This window comes from Anopheles funestus, chromosome 2RL (assembly GCF_943734845.2).
Source record: "Anopheles funestus chromosome 2RL, idAnoFuneDA-416_04, whole genome shotgun sequence".
Classification (NCBI taxonomy): domain Eukaryota; kingdom Metazoa; phylum Arthropoda; class Insecta; order Diptera; family Culicidae; genus Anopheles; species Anopheles funestus.
In genome coordinates, this window is record NC_064598.1 from 55932635 (window position 1) to 55947816 (window position 15182).

The following is a 15182-nucleotide window of genomic DNA, read 5'->3' on the forward strand; positions in this document are numbered from 1 at the left end:
CAGCGTTCTTTTGGAATGGAATCGGACACGATGTTTTGACAGCACTTGTGGAGATCGTCGTGTGTGAACTACGCTTATTCGTTCGGAGCCAGGTAAAAGCGAAACGAAGTGAAGCAACAAGTGATTTTCAAACATTCCAGACGATTTTTTTCGCATTTCTCAAACATCCTTCTTCTTTGGCAATGGTTCGTATTGTATTAGCATTATTAATACGAAAGATAGTACCTATATGATTAATTGGATGTAATTTGCTTTTTTCCAGGCCCGTTACTTCAAGGAACAAGATATCGATGGTACGTGGACAAGTTTTTACACACACACACACTTCCAATGGGTGGAAAGTGTTTATTGCAATAAATGGACCGTAGGTTACTAAATTTAATAGTTGTGCCAAATAATTTTAGAGTTTCGTGAGTGCTTCTACTTATTCGCCCGTTCCGGTCACATAACGACGCTGGACGAGCTTACCGTGATAATGCGCTCGCTTGGGCTTTCTCCCACCATACAAGAGTTGACCCAGTATCTGAAGAAGAAAAATGGGCGCATGAGTTTTGCGGATTTTCTAGAAGTTATGCACCAGCATTCCCGGGTAGAAAACCTACCCGATGAAGTTGTGCAGGCATTTAAAGCCGGAGACAAAGCTGGGCGTGGAACTATTCCTGCCAGACAGCTGCGCCATTTACTACAGAATTGGGGCGAAGGGCTATCGTATCGTGAGGTAAGTGTCCCGTTCTCAATATCAATGATGGTAGCCCACTGTGTGAGCTTATCTTATCTGGACCATGTTAAAAAACATTTCCTTTCTGGAACCGTTTGAATCACCGTAGGTGGATAACATTTTTCGTGAGGCAAATGTTTCGAGCAGCGGTCATGTCCGGTATAGTGATTTTGTACGTGTAGCTTGTGCTCCAGTTCCGGATTATTATTAGCTAATTGGCCGATTGCTACTTTCAGCATTTCCATTCGTATTTTATATAGCTACCGCTTTGTTCATTATTTAATTTGCGAAGAGAAAAAAATATATGTATTTATTTAGTTGTGCTAAGTTGTTCCAAAATATACTTAATCGCGAAGGTGCATTTTGCACATTTGTTGAAAAAATTGGGATTATTCGTGGTTCAAGAGTATTAATAACACTAATAAGTCTTTGTTTCTATCAAATGGATATATCACCTAGTTAACATTATTTAGCAAATGAAGAAAATATGTATTGTATAGATTCTCATAAAAATTATCTGACTTAGGAAATAACACACGGTTTGGATTTCAAATTACTCAATTTGGGGTTTTTTTTATTTTCGTTTATCAACCTATCGCCTATGGTCTTGCATTTATTCATTTGGTGTTAACATTAAATGATAAAAGATGTAGGTTTCTGTGTTCATGACACGTGTTTTATTGCTTGCGAATCTTTCGGTCTTAGAAAGAATGAATTGTGTTATTGCAACCTTTGTTTCGATAATGTAAACCATAAACTGTTCGACAGAAATAATTGATGCTGGAGAAAAGGTGAAATAAATAGCAATGCCACGAGCACGATTGCTGTAAGCATTTGACTAGAGAGGAAATAAGCAGTGTCGATTGCTGCTGCTGGTCGGATTGTCAACTAGTATTGACTATAATTGAGTTGATTGAAATGTATAAATGCGGCAAAATGCTACGTAACTGTAAAATTGTTCAAAGATGTTGCTACTATACTGTCGTATTCATATCAAGTATAATTTAGGCAACGAATACCGATGCGATGATGCTTGGTTTGTCGTCGATTTGTAAATTCTCGATTTGCAGACTTCAATGGACAGTATTGGAATACTATCTGTAAGTTTTATTTTTGGCGACGTAGAAATAGTTTCTAGCAATGTTCAATTCACAAAAAGTTCTTCAGCGTACGACAAACTGTTGAGGATAACTGCATCGGCGATCGTAGTTTGAAATCTTAGTGTAACTGGTCGTTTCGTAATATTTAGTTCAGCTTAAAGAGCCTTCGTTAACGTAATAACACGTGTTATTCTTGCAATCCTATGTTTAATATTCGCTATGTCTCACTATCACAAACTAAATTTCATGTCTTAGTTGTTTGCTCACGCTATTAAAAACGATCACGCTGGGTGCACAAACTACTTAAATTTAAAAACAACACATCTGTTGTGCCTGAGCGTGCCGCAGTGCGAAGAACTTACTTCGTGTACCACATGTAAGATGACAAAATGCATTCAACCCTGGTGAAATATATTTTGTGAGAATTTTTTTTTGTGGGTATTGTAGGATTGCATATCTTCCGTTTGTGATGTTGTTACAACGAAACACAATATTCCTGTCACCGGTTGTTAGTGGTGCGAGTAAAGAGTTGTATGCTTAGCGTTCTGATGTTGCAGGCTATGGGGTAGATGGTACAACACTCAGTGATCGCTCGCTATCAATAAATTCAGAAAGAATAAAATGAGCATGAATAAAAATAAAATAGGATTCTTAACTCGACACACATCGCACGTCGAGATCGATGCTACTGGTAATAACATAACAAGTTTTGTCCAGGATTATGCATTACATATCGATATTTGATTCATGTCCGCTTAATGTGGCACTCATCTTTCAAACGGTCTGGGTGTCATGGATTATTTCGTGTTATAAATGTTTTTAAAGCTTTGTTGCATTCACATTGTGTTGTTTTAAAGTACATCTGCTACTACTAATTTTATTCCCCTGAATCATTAAGTGTTCGTTATTCGAACATATGGCTATCAAGCCCACGTTTGTTTCCGCTTAAGTGTGGCTTTAATTCAATAATAGTATATGAAATACTTTATTCCTCGTTTCTTGCGTATTGATGGAAGGCGTAGAAAAATATTTAGAAATTGTTTGCATTTTGCTATTCTGACTATCGGCTAGCTAGGTTTTTGTTTTCTTTAGGTTTTATGTAATTTAAATTTGAATTGCATTCCGGCGTAGGTAGCGTATGAAAGTTGATGTGTTTGTGGCAAAGGGAATTCGCTCATTATGTGCTAGATTCACACGTGTTCTTTAACCGTTTTAAGTAAATGATACTTAAAACGGTATATTTGTAATGGGGTACTTTTTGATTTGTCAGAGGAATAAGTCACACTGAAGCGTATGAGTTTGGTAGTCTATAGTCCGCTATAGAATCCAGTGCTTGATCTCCATTGGTAGAATACTAACTCTAGTTTGCAGTAAAACCGTGCTGTGATGAACTTGCTGTGGCTGTGGACTTCTAAACAAAGTGCTGAATGTGAAGAGATGAAAGTGATCATAAACATGATTCTTGCAGCGTGCAGTTATAAAACTGTTTATGCGTTAGATCGATCAGTCGTTCAGCAGTTACACAGGCCATGGTCCAATACCAATTATGTCTTAATGCAATGCGGTAAGGAAATATTGTATGAACGAATCGTAAAGACACCACGTGCGTTTACTTCTAGTATATCCTAGACTACATTTGTCTAGCACAAAACAACAGAAGAAAAGGAGTAGAATAGTAAATACTACGACTCGATATGATTAATCATTTGAGGAACGTTGGGATCGCTGTTTCGGTGATTTTTTTTAAATTTGTAGTTGATTCTACTTAAAAGGAATATCGCACCTGGATGCTGAAATATAAACGGGAATAGGTGGGACAGGGTGGTGTACTAAGAAGGTGGTTATAAGGTGATATCTAATATTATGCGATCCAAAGTATTCATGGAGTTTTATTCTTGTGCGCTCGTCTCTTCTTGAAGCCACCCATTTGTTTCAGGAGTTGAGAATTCTCGTCATCATTTTCTGATGCAATTCGATGCTCCCAGAGTCGCAATTTACGAGGAATATATAAAAGACCTACAAGTGTTATTGCTAGAGATCAATAGTGAACAGATAGAAAAGAGAGAATAGAAAGGAAAAGATTAAAATATTGAAAACACATGTTTAACCAAAGTTAGAATCATTTTTAAGGTGCAAAGGTAGAAATACTTCTTAAATATCTTAAATATCTATGAACCCCTTCAAGAGTTTGTTTTGATTAAAAAAAATAAAAATAATTGAAGAAGCATTTACGTTTGCTAGAATACAGGCAAACAAGGGAAACATCTTTTTACTTACAGTTGAGTACACATGGAAATATGACGTAAAAGTTTAACGTAGTTGAGCGGAAATACAAGGCCTCAGTTATGTAGAGCATCATCGTTATAGCTAATGAGCATCCTCCCATACTAACAACTCTTTAACAAAAGACGATGAGAGAATAAACGACGAAAAATTTGAAAATTAGCACGTTTATAATTAATGTATGCTTAGTACAATTATGTTTTGTTCTTATTGTAATACCTAATGGATGATACAATAAGCCACATACTTACGGTTTGTAGTGTATGTACAAGGTGCAGTGAACCAATGCGACTGCTTTCAATATACAATATATACCCAGTATCCTTGAAATCGTGTAGTCTCCTAAGGGTGATTATGGAGAAGAAAACAAAATCAAATTAATCAAACTTAGGAAAATTTAGAAAAGACGTGCTCTTTACCTTCAATAAACTGTGTATCTGAGTGATCACCCAAAAAACTCCGTCGCTCGATGTAACATCGGAAGGCCGTCCCCAAATCCATGAAGGCCACAAATGCAATCCACCCTCGAAATGCGTACAACAATTTCCTCTCCATTGTTTACGAACTTCAATTCCAGCAGTTTGATTATCCCACTAGTTTATAATCATCGGCAAATGCTGATTTTACTTCTGATTTACTTTCGATTCTCTTGCCGATACTGTCTGTTATTTAGATTCATTTATACTTAGTAAACTACAGCAAGAATTCTCAGCAAAACTAGTATTTGATCACGAATGTTTTTTGTGTTAGTTCACAATATAATGTTCTGTTTATTTATGCTGTAAATAAAGTGTGAAAAAGCACCCTCATTAATATCGCAGTATCATGAAATTAACGAATGAAATAGGTTTAGATAAGATTCTTTCCTTCAAACTATTGTTAGACTTTTGGCCAACAAATTCATCTGAGTTCTAAAGGGATCTCCTCATGGTAATAACGATGAAATCACACAAGGAAGTTTTGGTAAATGTATTGAACTACCATTGAATATAGCTAATTGATGGGATGTTTTTTATGTATCGCTGATGAAACAATACTAACTTCTTTTAATTCGCAAATCAGCCAGCTTTTGAATCATTTAAAAACCCGTAAAGGAAACCAACTTCCAAGTGACATTTATTTATTTTTTTTTTGTTCGATTAGAACGGCCTGGCCGTATCAAAACTTATTTTACCACGTAGCAGAATAGTCAGTCCATGCTACGGGGTCAGTCACATGCACCACCGGACCGCCCCAATGACATTTATTTGCTTATATTTTTTTTAAATCGTTAATCGTAGCCTACAATGATTCATAATTGTTTTATATGTATACGCTACCAATATGTAATAGTATTTAGAAAGTTCTGTGGTTTCATAAGATCAGTTTCCAATTTTTTTCATTTTGTTTGCGATGGATGGAAACGTAAAAAAACTGTTTACGGTAAAGTTTTAACGGTTGCGCAATTGTAAGATACACGATGAAAATAACCGTTTAGCGGAACGGGTAACTTCTATCGAAATTATAAATTAGCTGAAATCCTGTAACGGTAACCCATAGTTAAAATGTTTAAGGGATTATGGTTCCGCCATTACAGTCTTATGATAGTAAATAAAAAATGTTTAACAAACGATATTTATACCTAACTTGAAGGAGGCGCCTGGTGCTTCGTAATAACCGACTGTGTTGTGTATTGTTTTTAAATTTGGAAAAATCTTACAATCTACAGTCCTAATGGAACCATTATTTATTCCAGTTGTTTAATTATTAAATAATCCCAAAAAACCCCAAGTGGACATCTGTTTGCTTGTTGGCGATTTATCAATCGTGTCCCATCGTGACGATCCTGGATCATTATCTTAAAAACTGTATTATATAGCTTTAGATGGACAACGATTAATAACATGCGTTCAAATAAATGAATTAAATCTTAATTAACCGCAGCATTAACTTATAGCAAATAATCCTTCAAATGTTGCATTAATCAATAAGTCATACAATATGTACCTCAACGTGCCATTCCCACGGACGGTTATAAAGTCAAATAAGAGTAATATGCGACGAGATACACTTGATTCCTGAACTCGATAGTAAAATCGAAAGTGTTTACCTTTGCTACTGCATATGCTTAACTACAACGTCCTTCTCAACGGCATAGACCAATTCTGAAACAAGTTTCTCACGCTTTTGGCGTCGATAAATCAGGCCGGAAATTTGCCTTGCATGTTAAGGAAGTGATTCATTAGCCGGTAGTAATGGTACTTGCATTGCTGCAGTATATGTTTTTCTACACTTTGTACACAGTACTACCTTGTTATGAACAACACAGAGTAGATAGAGTGGGATAGGGTTAGAGTGTGCTACCACAAGCATGAAACACAAAAATGCAGGAGTAGTATGTACAGCGTTGTAAAAGGCTTAGAATTTCGTGCATGATGTTAGTACCTGTACCGTGAATTATTTCTTTTTTGTTGGACGTTTCCCAACATTTTACCTGCACTTGGCTCAGTGCTTTCTGTGGAGTAATTGTATGGAGTTGGTTTTCAATTATGGGTGTACTTTGTTTCCTGTATAAGTGAGCAAGATGGTATTTGATAATCACAACTTGGTGAGGCAGTTGACATCAATGCGACGGAAATCCGAATATTCAAATGAAAACGGAACCAATTTATCACCATACGTGTAAGTAGTACTTGCCAGCGGAGACAATGAGAGAGCCCTTTTGAACATTTTCTATTCAGAAGTATGATGTGCCATTGGTATTGAACAGGTTACATATTACTTGCCAGAAACACACGTTCATATACTTGTTCTTATGAATGATGATGATGGATAGTAACATGATGTGTATGGTAAGGTATACAACAAAATCCTTTTTTTATCCAAATAATATTTTGTCATCACACAAAATGGATTGAATAGATCGATTCGATTCTACAACATTGATCATGCGAAAATATCTATTTGCATATGCGTGCAAAACACAACATTTCGACATTGGATTACACGCTAATTAACGGAAATCATTAGTATCTGCTAATGCATGTTTGTCGTGAACGTTGGCAGCCAAATGATCGAAACTTACTCTTTTCGATGTGGAAAATGATCATTTCGAGTTTATTAATAACGTAACTTATGTAAGATCTCTATTATCTTAATGTGACTAATGTTGGTGGCAGGGAAAAACGAAGTAAATGGATCAGACATAAATTTAAAATTGATAACTACATTGAAATCATATACCTTTCATCATTTTGCTATGTCTTGTAGCTTTGAGTAGATCTTTTATCTTTCGTCTTGCACTGAAAATAGCCGGGAGATCAGTATTATGTACAGCACTGTGAATAATGATCACGGAAGCTATTTCCTATTCGTTTTGATGCCAAACGAATTTAACACTGTAATTACTCGTTATAATAACTGAACATGAAACACTATAATAAATATGGAGTTACTCAATACAAATAAAATTAAGGACGCTACTTTGCTGGGTTTACAAAATAAATTGTTAACTACTTAAAATATTTCTGCAAAAAACCTTGAATAAATGTTGTTCTTATTCTACATAAAACAAACTTAAATGGGATGATCATCATCAATGTATTTTTTTTTTGTTATTGTTGCTTAATTACCTTTCCTGTTCGCCCTCACGTATTTTTAGTAACGATTGCTCTTGACCAGAATGCCAGAACAATGTCATAAACATGGTTGTCTGTTTTGCGCGTTTCTTGCTATTTTCCTTTATTGCTTTTCCCGGCTAAACAACACGACAAACCAGTTTCATTTTGTACCAAGCGCGTATCGCGAAAGAATGATCATGTTAGGACAGCAATGACTAAAAATAACAAAATATAACATTGCTCGGTACGAGTGCGTAACCTTCTTTGCATAAAGTAGCTGAGCATGAACTGCCGGAAATGTATGTAGTTGAAATTTGCCGGCAATGTCATTTGCAAATCGTATATATGGCTTGTTAACGTAATTGGCGCGTGCAAACAAAACTGTGTTGTGATTAAATGTTTGGTGAAGTGCTCGTCTCAATTTTACATCGAGGAAAAAGGATCCCAATTTATGTATAATGTATGTTATGTTTTCTGACTTTGAGGTTCCCACTTAATACAATATAAAACATTTACCTATATATTTAGTTGAACGTTGAATAATGATGACTTAGGGACTTCACTTTACCTATCCACATTTGCCTGTTTGTAAGTACCAGATCCGGTCCTGAGAGTCGCGCGTACTTGAGACACGATATCCTTCACTGAAGTGATGTTCATGTACGGCTTTTCTCGACACTGACCGTTATCGAGGAAACGGACAAAAAAATCACTAATTGTAAACGCAGCTTGATGTTACAACGACTAGGATTGCGGGAACCAGTAGTAGCAGGCCATGAAGAAAAACACTAGAATATACACATACGCACATGATACCCGTGACTTGATGTACAGCACACATCTGCCAGCTACCATGCACGGCTCAATAATATCGACTGAATGTGTGTGAGAGAATGGAGGAAAAGCTGAGAGAACGGTGGAAAACTTCACTAGCAGCTCTCAGCGTTTGACGGTTGTACCGCGGCTCATCTCACTAGACCGAATGATTTTTCACCACTAACAATTGCTTAGCCAGCCGGTTGCTTTTCACCTTTGCCACCGTCAATGGTAGGCACGCGTACAAAAGAGTGTAAATGAATCTTCGATCCACAAAAAATACACTCTCCACTCGTAAATTACTCGATGTTAGCACATATTACATTGTAAATGTTGTGAGGAAACATAATGTAATTCGCATTTGCTTTTATAACCATCTTGTTTACTCGCATTAAATATTGCACTTGTTCATTGACCAAGAGTTTAATACACTACCACCGCACTAGGCCAGTTTCGAAAACCAATTGTGTTCGAATTGTTGGCGAAATGAAAAAAGAAACTCACGACACTGAACAAAAAACAACTACGGCAATGAATCCTACGCAGAATGAAAACGGCTGGATGAATTTTTCACTATTGTCCTCTCGGTTTGTGGCCGACCACCAGGCAAAAAAAAAGATGTTAAACGTACAGGTCGAACGCAAACGCAAACGCTAGGTTCCAGGCCAGAACGTTGCAGACTGCGGATTTCGACTGTCTCATTCCCGGAAGCACGAGGCGTTGAAATGCTGACAGTGTTCGGGCATCCTTAACCACCCACGAAGTAGTAGTGTTCAGGCATCGCACATTACGGCAACCGAATGGACGGAAACAAGAGCGGGAGAGAGAGAGAGAGAGATCGAGAGATTCATTTATGTCGCAACATACTTTAGGCATGTCTTCGATATCGAGGGTATGGTAACGATATTTAATGGTTTTCGTACCAACGACCCGAGCATAGAGAGCCCCATACCGGCAAGCGTGGCCGAAAGAAGAGAAAAGTGTTGAATTATTCAGCATTTAAAAAGGGCAGTGGGCAGGCGTGCGAGAGGTTTAGTGGAATGTCAAGAAGGCAACGAAATATAAACGAAACATTCTAACAAATTAACCGATAGCAGCAATACAACAAATTTCTTCAACAATAGACTCAACAACTCGTGTTAGGTATATTGTTAGGTATTTTAGTAATGCAATATTTGTGAATACTTAACAAAAGAACATATCGCACTAAATAAATGCTATGCGACAGTCGGAAACGAGTGTACCACTAAGCTTGTACAGTTTAGCATGTTTGTTTGCGTGGCAACATAATTAATGCTGAACAGTATCCCATACCATCATAGCATAGTTTGATCAAAACATTTTAAACGTACCTATTTGAAAACGCACACTGCAAGACAAAACAGCTGACTGGCGGCTTTGGCGGAAACTTCGTAGGATGCTCGGTGGTATCCGAGCAATAGGAATACCGAATGGAGAACGCGTGCGCATATCTGTATGTTCTTTCTCATCACAGCAAACTGTCTCTCGCTGCACAGTGTACCATAATAACAGTGCTTCTTAACCGTTTATTGAAATAGATGTTATAAAAATTGTGTTGGTTTCTTTTTTCTGTTAAAGTATTCTTGGTATATTATACAAAGTACAAGTGATGTAAAGCACAGTGAGTAAAAGTGGATATCGGAGTAATGGAGTGGGTAAAACATTTATTTCAAGCAAAGGCATGTTGATCTTTGTCGTGCGATGCTAATCTCCTGGAGTTCCTGCTTGTCGGTAGGATCGAGTCAGATCGCATCAAAACTTCGTTCTAAAACAGTTCTAAGTCTGGTATGCTAATAACGTACCGATATTGTTGATCGTTAGAAGAATATATGACCAAATTAAAAAAAAGGATAGCATCACATTATATTGAACTCAGTGATTTGAGCGAAATAAGTTTTGTTCTGGCGATTGGAGAAGAGAACACAAATATGTTGAAGAACAGGTTCCAAATGATCAAGATCTACCTTTTATAGCTTGTTACCACTAATGCAGTATAGACTGTGATAACAAACGGCATGTAATGAAGGGTAGGAATCTTGAATTTATTCTGAAAGAATTTTGCTATACGGTTGATACACTTAACTTAGTAAAAAAATATATATCGAGTTCTTATTGTGGATAGTATAGTCTTTTATGACATGAATACTTACTTACGATTGAGAGATTTTATGCTTCCTTACCCCTGAGCATGGAACACAATAATATACAAAGCTTTAATCCTTAACTGACCTCTAATCGTATAATAACTTCATCTCAATTCCTGAAGATGTATTCCCACCATGACATAAGTACTTGCCGTCCCATCAGATTGCAACGAACCACTCTGAATTACAACCTCAACAGATCTTAGCCTGCCATTATGGCTTACCTTTAATATACCCATAGTAAGATCCTACGTATGGGAGTACCGTCCGGATGGGATTTGGTATCAGTCAGGTCATGTAAGACCAATGTAGCATCTACCTACACCACCGAGCCACTTCAACTGACTATCCAGCAACGAATAAATAAAAGCGAAGGCAGCCATAACCATGCTCGCGCCAAGCTGTAGCCAAGCTGTAGAAGAAAGCTGTAGCGCCACAAAGAAAAAATGTGAATGATTTTGAGATCTGAGATCTATTCGGTGTGATCAAATGATATAACATTTGGAAGTACAAAATTATTTTTTTTATTGTACTTTGCTGAGCCTATTCTCTCGTACCATTGTTTTTCACAATATCTACCAAATATAATTTCTTCACCTAAGCATTTTATTGCGGTGTTTGTCCACTTTCTTCGTGCTGTCGATATTCGGTATATGTTATGAATCCGTCATGGTCTTTGTCCATCATTTCCATTATCGGATCAACCAAGGATTGCAACGTGGCGTCGTCATATGGTTGACCATCATTGTGGCTTTCGTCAGGCCCATCGGAAGGCTTTTCCTCATCTTGATGATGTTCATCTTTATTGTCTGCAATTGACAAATGAGTAGTTTAAGAAAATCAACCCCACTTCTGCATGTCCATGCCCAATGCGTGTGTACCCAATATTTGCACTAAAATTTCCAGTTTATCGTGATGCAAATGTTTTATTAGTATAATCAGAAAACAATTAAAGAAGTTATACAACAAAAAACCAAGGAAATTAATTTGACTGCCTGTAATGTATGTTACACCAATGAAAAGAAACAATTCATGCAGAATTATCGTCGGCTTGAAGAAAGCACATACTCCGGCCAATCAACAACACCATCATTGTTGCGATCCATGTTTTTCATGACAGCATCTACAATGCCCGATAGTTGTTCGTCGGTATACGCAATTGGTTCGTGATGATGTTCCCCATCGCCGTTGTCTTTCTCTGAACGAGGAAACAGTTTTGTTAAAATTTGGTAGACTTTCACCACAGACGATGTTATTATGGATCCATAGAACGGCCACATAGGCATAAGCACGCAATGCACATAGTATATGTCCACAACCACTCACAGCCAAGAATAATATAGTAGTTGTATCAGTTTGTTGTTTGTAATGTTGTTAATACTACTATTGTTTTCACGATCGCCCTTCGGGAAAATCATCACGCCGATTCTCCTCTACGCCGGACATTCGATACTCTGTGTAATCAACGAAACCATCATTATTCATATCCATCATCCGCATTACCGAATCAACGATATCTTCCAACTGTTCATCTGTATATTCGGGTCTGTGCGTTTCTTCTTCATGATGCTCTGTATTATCCTCAGCTGTAAAAGCGGATAGTTGAATTGCCCGGCGAATGGCAGATAATAAAATGATAGCATCCATTAGAATACAAACATTACACTACACAACAATCATGATGAGCGATTTCGGACACCCCGATGAATGATTACCGATGATGAATAGCATAATTCTTTTGTTTTTTGAGTTGGACGCAACAGAATGTAATTCTTTCCAATTCATGACTTCTTTTCTTCACTTGCAACAAAGAAACTTAAACGAAACGAAACAAACATACATTAAAACACACGTTCAAGCGCACAGTCACTTACATTCATTAAAAAGTAATAAAAGTCAACATTATTTTGTGCGTGTGATCTGCTATTGTATTGGATGGCTGCCATAAATCATCTGTTCCTGACACAAAGTTTCGTACAATAATCATTGCAATATTCAATTGAAATTATATATAAACGATCTTTTGCCCTTGCAACGAATGCAACGTAAAATAAATGAGTAAACTTGGAACTGTTGTGTTAATTATGCTATGGTATGTTATGAAAATGCCTAAAACCAGTAATTGGAAATATTACAGCAAATATGTAATTTTTGTTTTTTTTACGGAAAACGATGACGAGAATAATACTGATTTTGCGCTATTCGATAAATCAAAGATTTACGTATCATTATTCTGCTCGGGAATGTGTCAATTTGAGTTAACCTTTTCGTTTTAGAAGTAGAAATTCTTTCCCGTTACATCCAAAAGTCACTCAGTACTTTCAGGTGAGGACTTAGGCTTTACAAGCTCAGTTATTATTTTATCAGTCTATCTCGGATATAACGAAACCAGTTCTGTAAACTGTTACGAACAGATACACATACTAAGGGTGTGGTTGCTGTTGCTGCTGTTCTTGCTGCTGCTGCTGGGCCGCTTTGTGCTGAGCGCGCACAAATTCCGGATAGTCGATGAAACCATCCTGATTGTGATCGTCTGAGTTAAGAATTGGATCTATCAGCGCAGATAGTTCGTCGTTAGAGAATATTTTTTCCTCGTGCTGCGGATGGCCACTGTTTTCTTGTGCCTTGCCTTGTTCTGCATCATTAACCGCGAATCGTCGCGCGGTACGATGGCGAGGAATGATAGGAAAATAGATGGTGTCGATTTAAAATACAACCAATAGCACCAGCGTGCAAACAAAACGTGCGGTAGTTACAATTTTTGAACTGCTTTGTGTTTGGTTTCTTTTGTGCGATGTTGTTTATGTTGCATTAGTGTACGGGTTTTTGTTTTGTTTTTTGTTTTTTTGAGGAAAGGGTCCAGTGCCATTTCAAATAGGAAGGATAGCGCGCACTACTTGTTTATTGTTTATATCACATTTACGATACTTTGAGCTTTACCGAAACTAATACTGTTAACTCAACTGTTATAGGATAAGCCAACACCACAAACAAAGAGTACTAACACCGCGCATGCAAGTAAAAGCACACTTTGTACATTTTATCCATGATATAGTGAAAACAGGAAATGCCCATGGCCGATTATCATTTTTTCGTCCCAATGAAATGTCACTGTACACACGTTTACATGTCGTTTTTTTTGTTGTAAATAGCAATGATAGGTGAAATGTACGAAGCAGCCCAATTGCGAACAAACACACACGATGTAAAGGAACATAAAAAGTTGTATTACGAGTACGACTTACCGTGCCAATGAATGAGTGATTTGATAAGCTCACAGCCATCCAACTTGTTGTTGTTGTCCGAATCGTGCATTTTAAAATAATGGAACTGCAATTCTTGTTCACTCATTTTGCTTGTATCGATCGGCACTTCCATATGTTCAGCAATGTGCCTAGAAGGGTTAGGAAGCAAGCGTAATATTACTATTTGCATGATATTAATATAATGTGCGATTCAAAATCATACTGCTTCTCTTGTTGTAAATTTCCGGTATGAAGCACTTGCTGCTGACCATGATCACCATGTTGCTGCTGTTGTTGCTGATGCTGCTGTTGCTGATGTTGCTGTTGCTGATGTTGCTGAAATTGTTGTTGCTGATACTGAGGCTGTTGCTGTTGTTGTTGCTGTTGCTGTGGAGGTTGTTGATGATATTGTGGCTGCTGTTGTTGAGGAACTTGTTGTTGATACTGTGGAGGGGGCGGCTGATATTGTTGCTGTTGCTGGAATATAGTCACAATCGGTTGAGTCAGGAATTTAGAGCTATACATCTGATAAATTGTTGATTTAACTTACATAATGGTTAGGATTTACTCCAGGTGCTACACGTTGACAAATAGTCAACGATGCAAGCTGCATCAATATGCCCAAGGTTATCAGCACGTTCTGCTTCATTGTAATTTTCCCTTGAACACGTCGCGGCGTTGCGGCCCTTTCTATCGGTCCGGCACTTCAACAAACTTTCACTTTTATCAACTGCGCGGGTGGGGAATGTACAATGGAAACAATAGATCTATTCTAGGCCAGCAATCGTTCGAAGAGTGTTACGTGGTTAATACTGGCAACACGCTCTATCGGGCTCTGTGCGTGGAAGGTTAAAGGTCTGCCACAAAAACCTCACGCATATACATTTCACCCAACTGGTATGGGAGAACCACGTATTAACCGAAATTTGACAACAAGCAGATTGTTTACGGCTCTTTTTGACAGCCAGCATGACATTTTAATTCGTCCTATGCCTATATTGTCTGTTGCAAAACTTTATCGAAATGAAAATGAGAAATTTGGAACGAAATCGTGATTTCCCTCTCGAAGCTTTGTAAAAGGGGACGTTCTTATTTTTCACATGTTTCCCATGAACGCACATCAAATGCAATTAAAGCTATGCTTTATGAACCATATTCAATAAAGCTGCAATTGTCCAAAATTAAAAATTATTGTTCCAGCTAAAAGTATGTTCTGATTTGTCGCGTACAGCTTTGTAAGCTTTGCAGCTTTTGAG

The 15182-nt window shown here is 37.4% G+C and overlaps 3 protein-coding genes across 7 annotated transcripts; 1 reads left to right on the top strand and 2 right to left on the bottom strand.

Moving 5' to 3' along the window:
• The first annotated feature begins 51 nt into the window (after positions 1-51).
• LOC125774657 (calmodulin) lies at positions 52-1045 on the top strand. The gene is made up of 4 exons (XM_049444795.1): positions 52-185; positions 263-293; positions 405-718; positions 828-1045. Exons 1-4 carry the CDS (start codon positions 183-185, stop codon positions 927-929), a joined length of 450 nt encoding a protein of 149 aa, XP_049300752.1. The 5' UTR covers positions 52-182; the 3' UTR covers positions 930-1045.
• Positions 1046-1264: 219 nt separating this feature from the next.
• LOC125774656 (uncharacterized) lies at positions 1265-9258 on the bottom strand. 2 transcript variants are annotated; one of them, XM_049444794.1, is made up of 5 exons: positions 8269-9258; positions 4521-4880; positions 4353-4443; positions 4096-4214; positions 1265-3849 (listed from the first exon to the last, which is right to left on the bottom strand). In XM_049444794.1, exons 2-5 carry the CDS (start codon positions 4654-4656, stop codon positions 3698-3700), a joined length of 498 nt encoding a protein of 165 aa, XP_049300751.1. In that variant the 5' UTR covers positions 4657-4880; positions 8269-9258; the 3' UTR covers positions 1265-3697. The 2 variants fall into 2 exon arrangements, with proteins under 2 accessions (XP_049300751.1, XP_049300750.1); XM_049444793.1 differs by having other exon boundaries at positions 8217-9258.
• A 1934-nt stretch (positions 9259-11192) lies between these two features.
• Positions 11193-14876, bottom strand: LOC125774654 (nuclear transcription factor Y subunit beta). 4 transcript variants are annotated; one of them, XM_049444788.1, is made up of 4 exons: positions 14477-14874; positions 14150-14403; positions 13927-14075; positions 11193-11490 (listed from the first exon to the last, which is right to left on the bottom strand). In XM_049444788.1, the coding sequence occupies exons 1-4, from the start codon at positions 14573-14575 to the stop codon at positions 11288-11290; spliced, it is 705 nt and encodes a 234-aa protein (XP_049300745.1). In that variant the 5' UTR covers positions 14576-14874; the 3' UTR covers positions 11193-11287. The 4 variants fall into 4 exon arrangements, with proteins under 4 accessions (XP_049300745.1, XP_049300747.1, XP_049300746.1 ...); XM_049444790.1 differs by lacking the exon at positions 11193-11490 and adding an exon at positions 11581-11879 and having other exon boundaries at positions 14477-14875; XM_049444789.1 differs by lacking the exon at positions 11193-11490 and adding an exon at positions 11886-12267 and having other exon boundaries at positions 14477-14876.
• Between the last annotated feature and the right edge of the window lie 306 nt (positions 14877-15182).

Bases quoted from the DNA above. Each gene is read 5' to 3' on its own strand.
- LOC125774657 (XM_049444795.1), top strand. The intron at 294-404 runs GTACGTGGACAA...AAATAATTTTAG, and splicing joins CAAGGAACAAGATATCGATG to AGTTTCGTGAGTGCTTCTAC. The intron at 719-827 runs GTAAGTGTCCCG...GAATCACCGTAG, and splicing joins AAGGGCTATCGTATCGTGAG to GTGGATAACATTTTTCGTGA.
- LOC125774654 (XM_049444787.1), bottom strand. From the start codon at position 14,575: ATGAAGCAGAACGTGCTGATAACCTTGGGCATATTGATGCAGCTTGCA. The intron at 14,076-14,149 runs GTATGATTTTGA...TAACCCTTCTAG, and splicing joins AATTTACAACAAGAGAAGCA to GCACATTGCTGAACATATGG. The intron at 13,317-13,926 runs GTAAGTCGTACT...TTAATGATGCAG, and splicing joins ATCACTCATTCATTGGCACG to AACAAGGCAAGGCACAAGAA.
- LOC125774656 (XM_049444794.1), bottom strand. From the start codon at position 4,656: ATGGAGAGGAAATTGTTGTACGCATTTCGAGGGTGGATTGCATTTGTG. The intron at 4,444-4,520 runs GTAAAGAGCACG...AATCACCCTTAG, and splicing joins AGATACACAGTTTATTGAAG to GAGACTACACGATTTCAAGG. The intron at 4,215-4,352 runs GTAAGTATGTGG...CTTTTGTTAAAG, and splicing joins TTGTACATACACTACAAACC to AGTTGTTAGTATGGGAGGAT.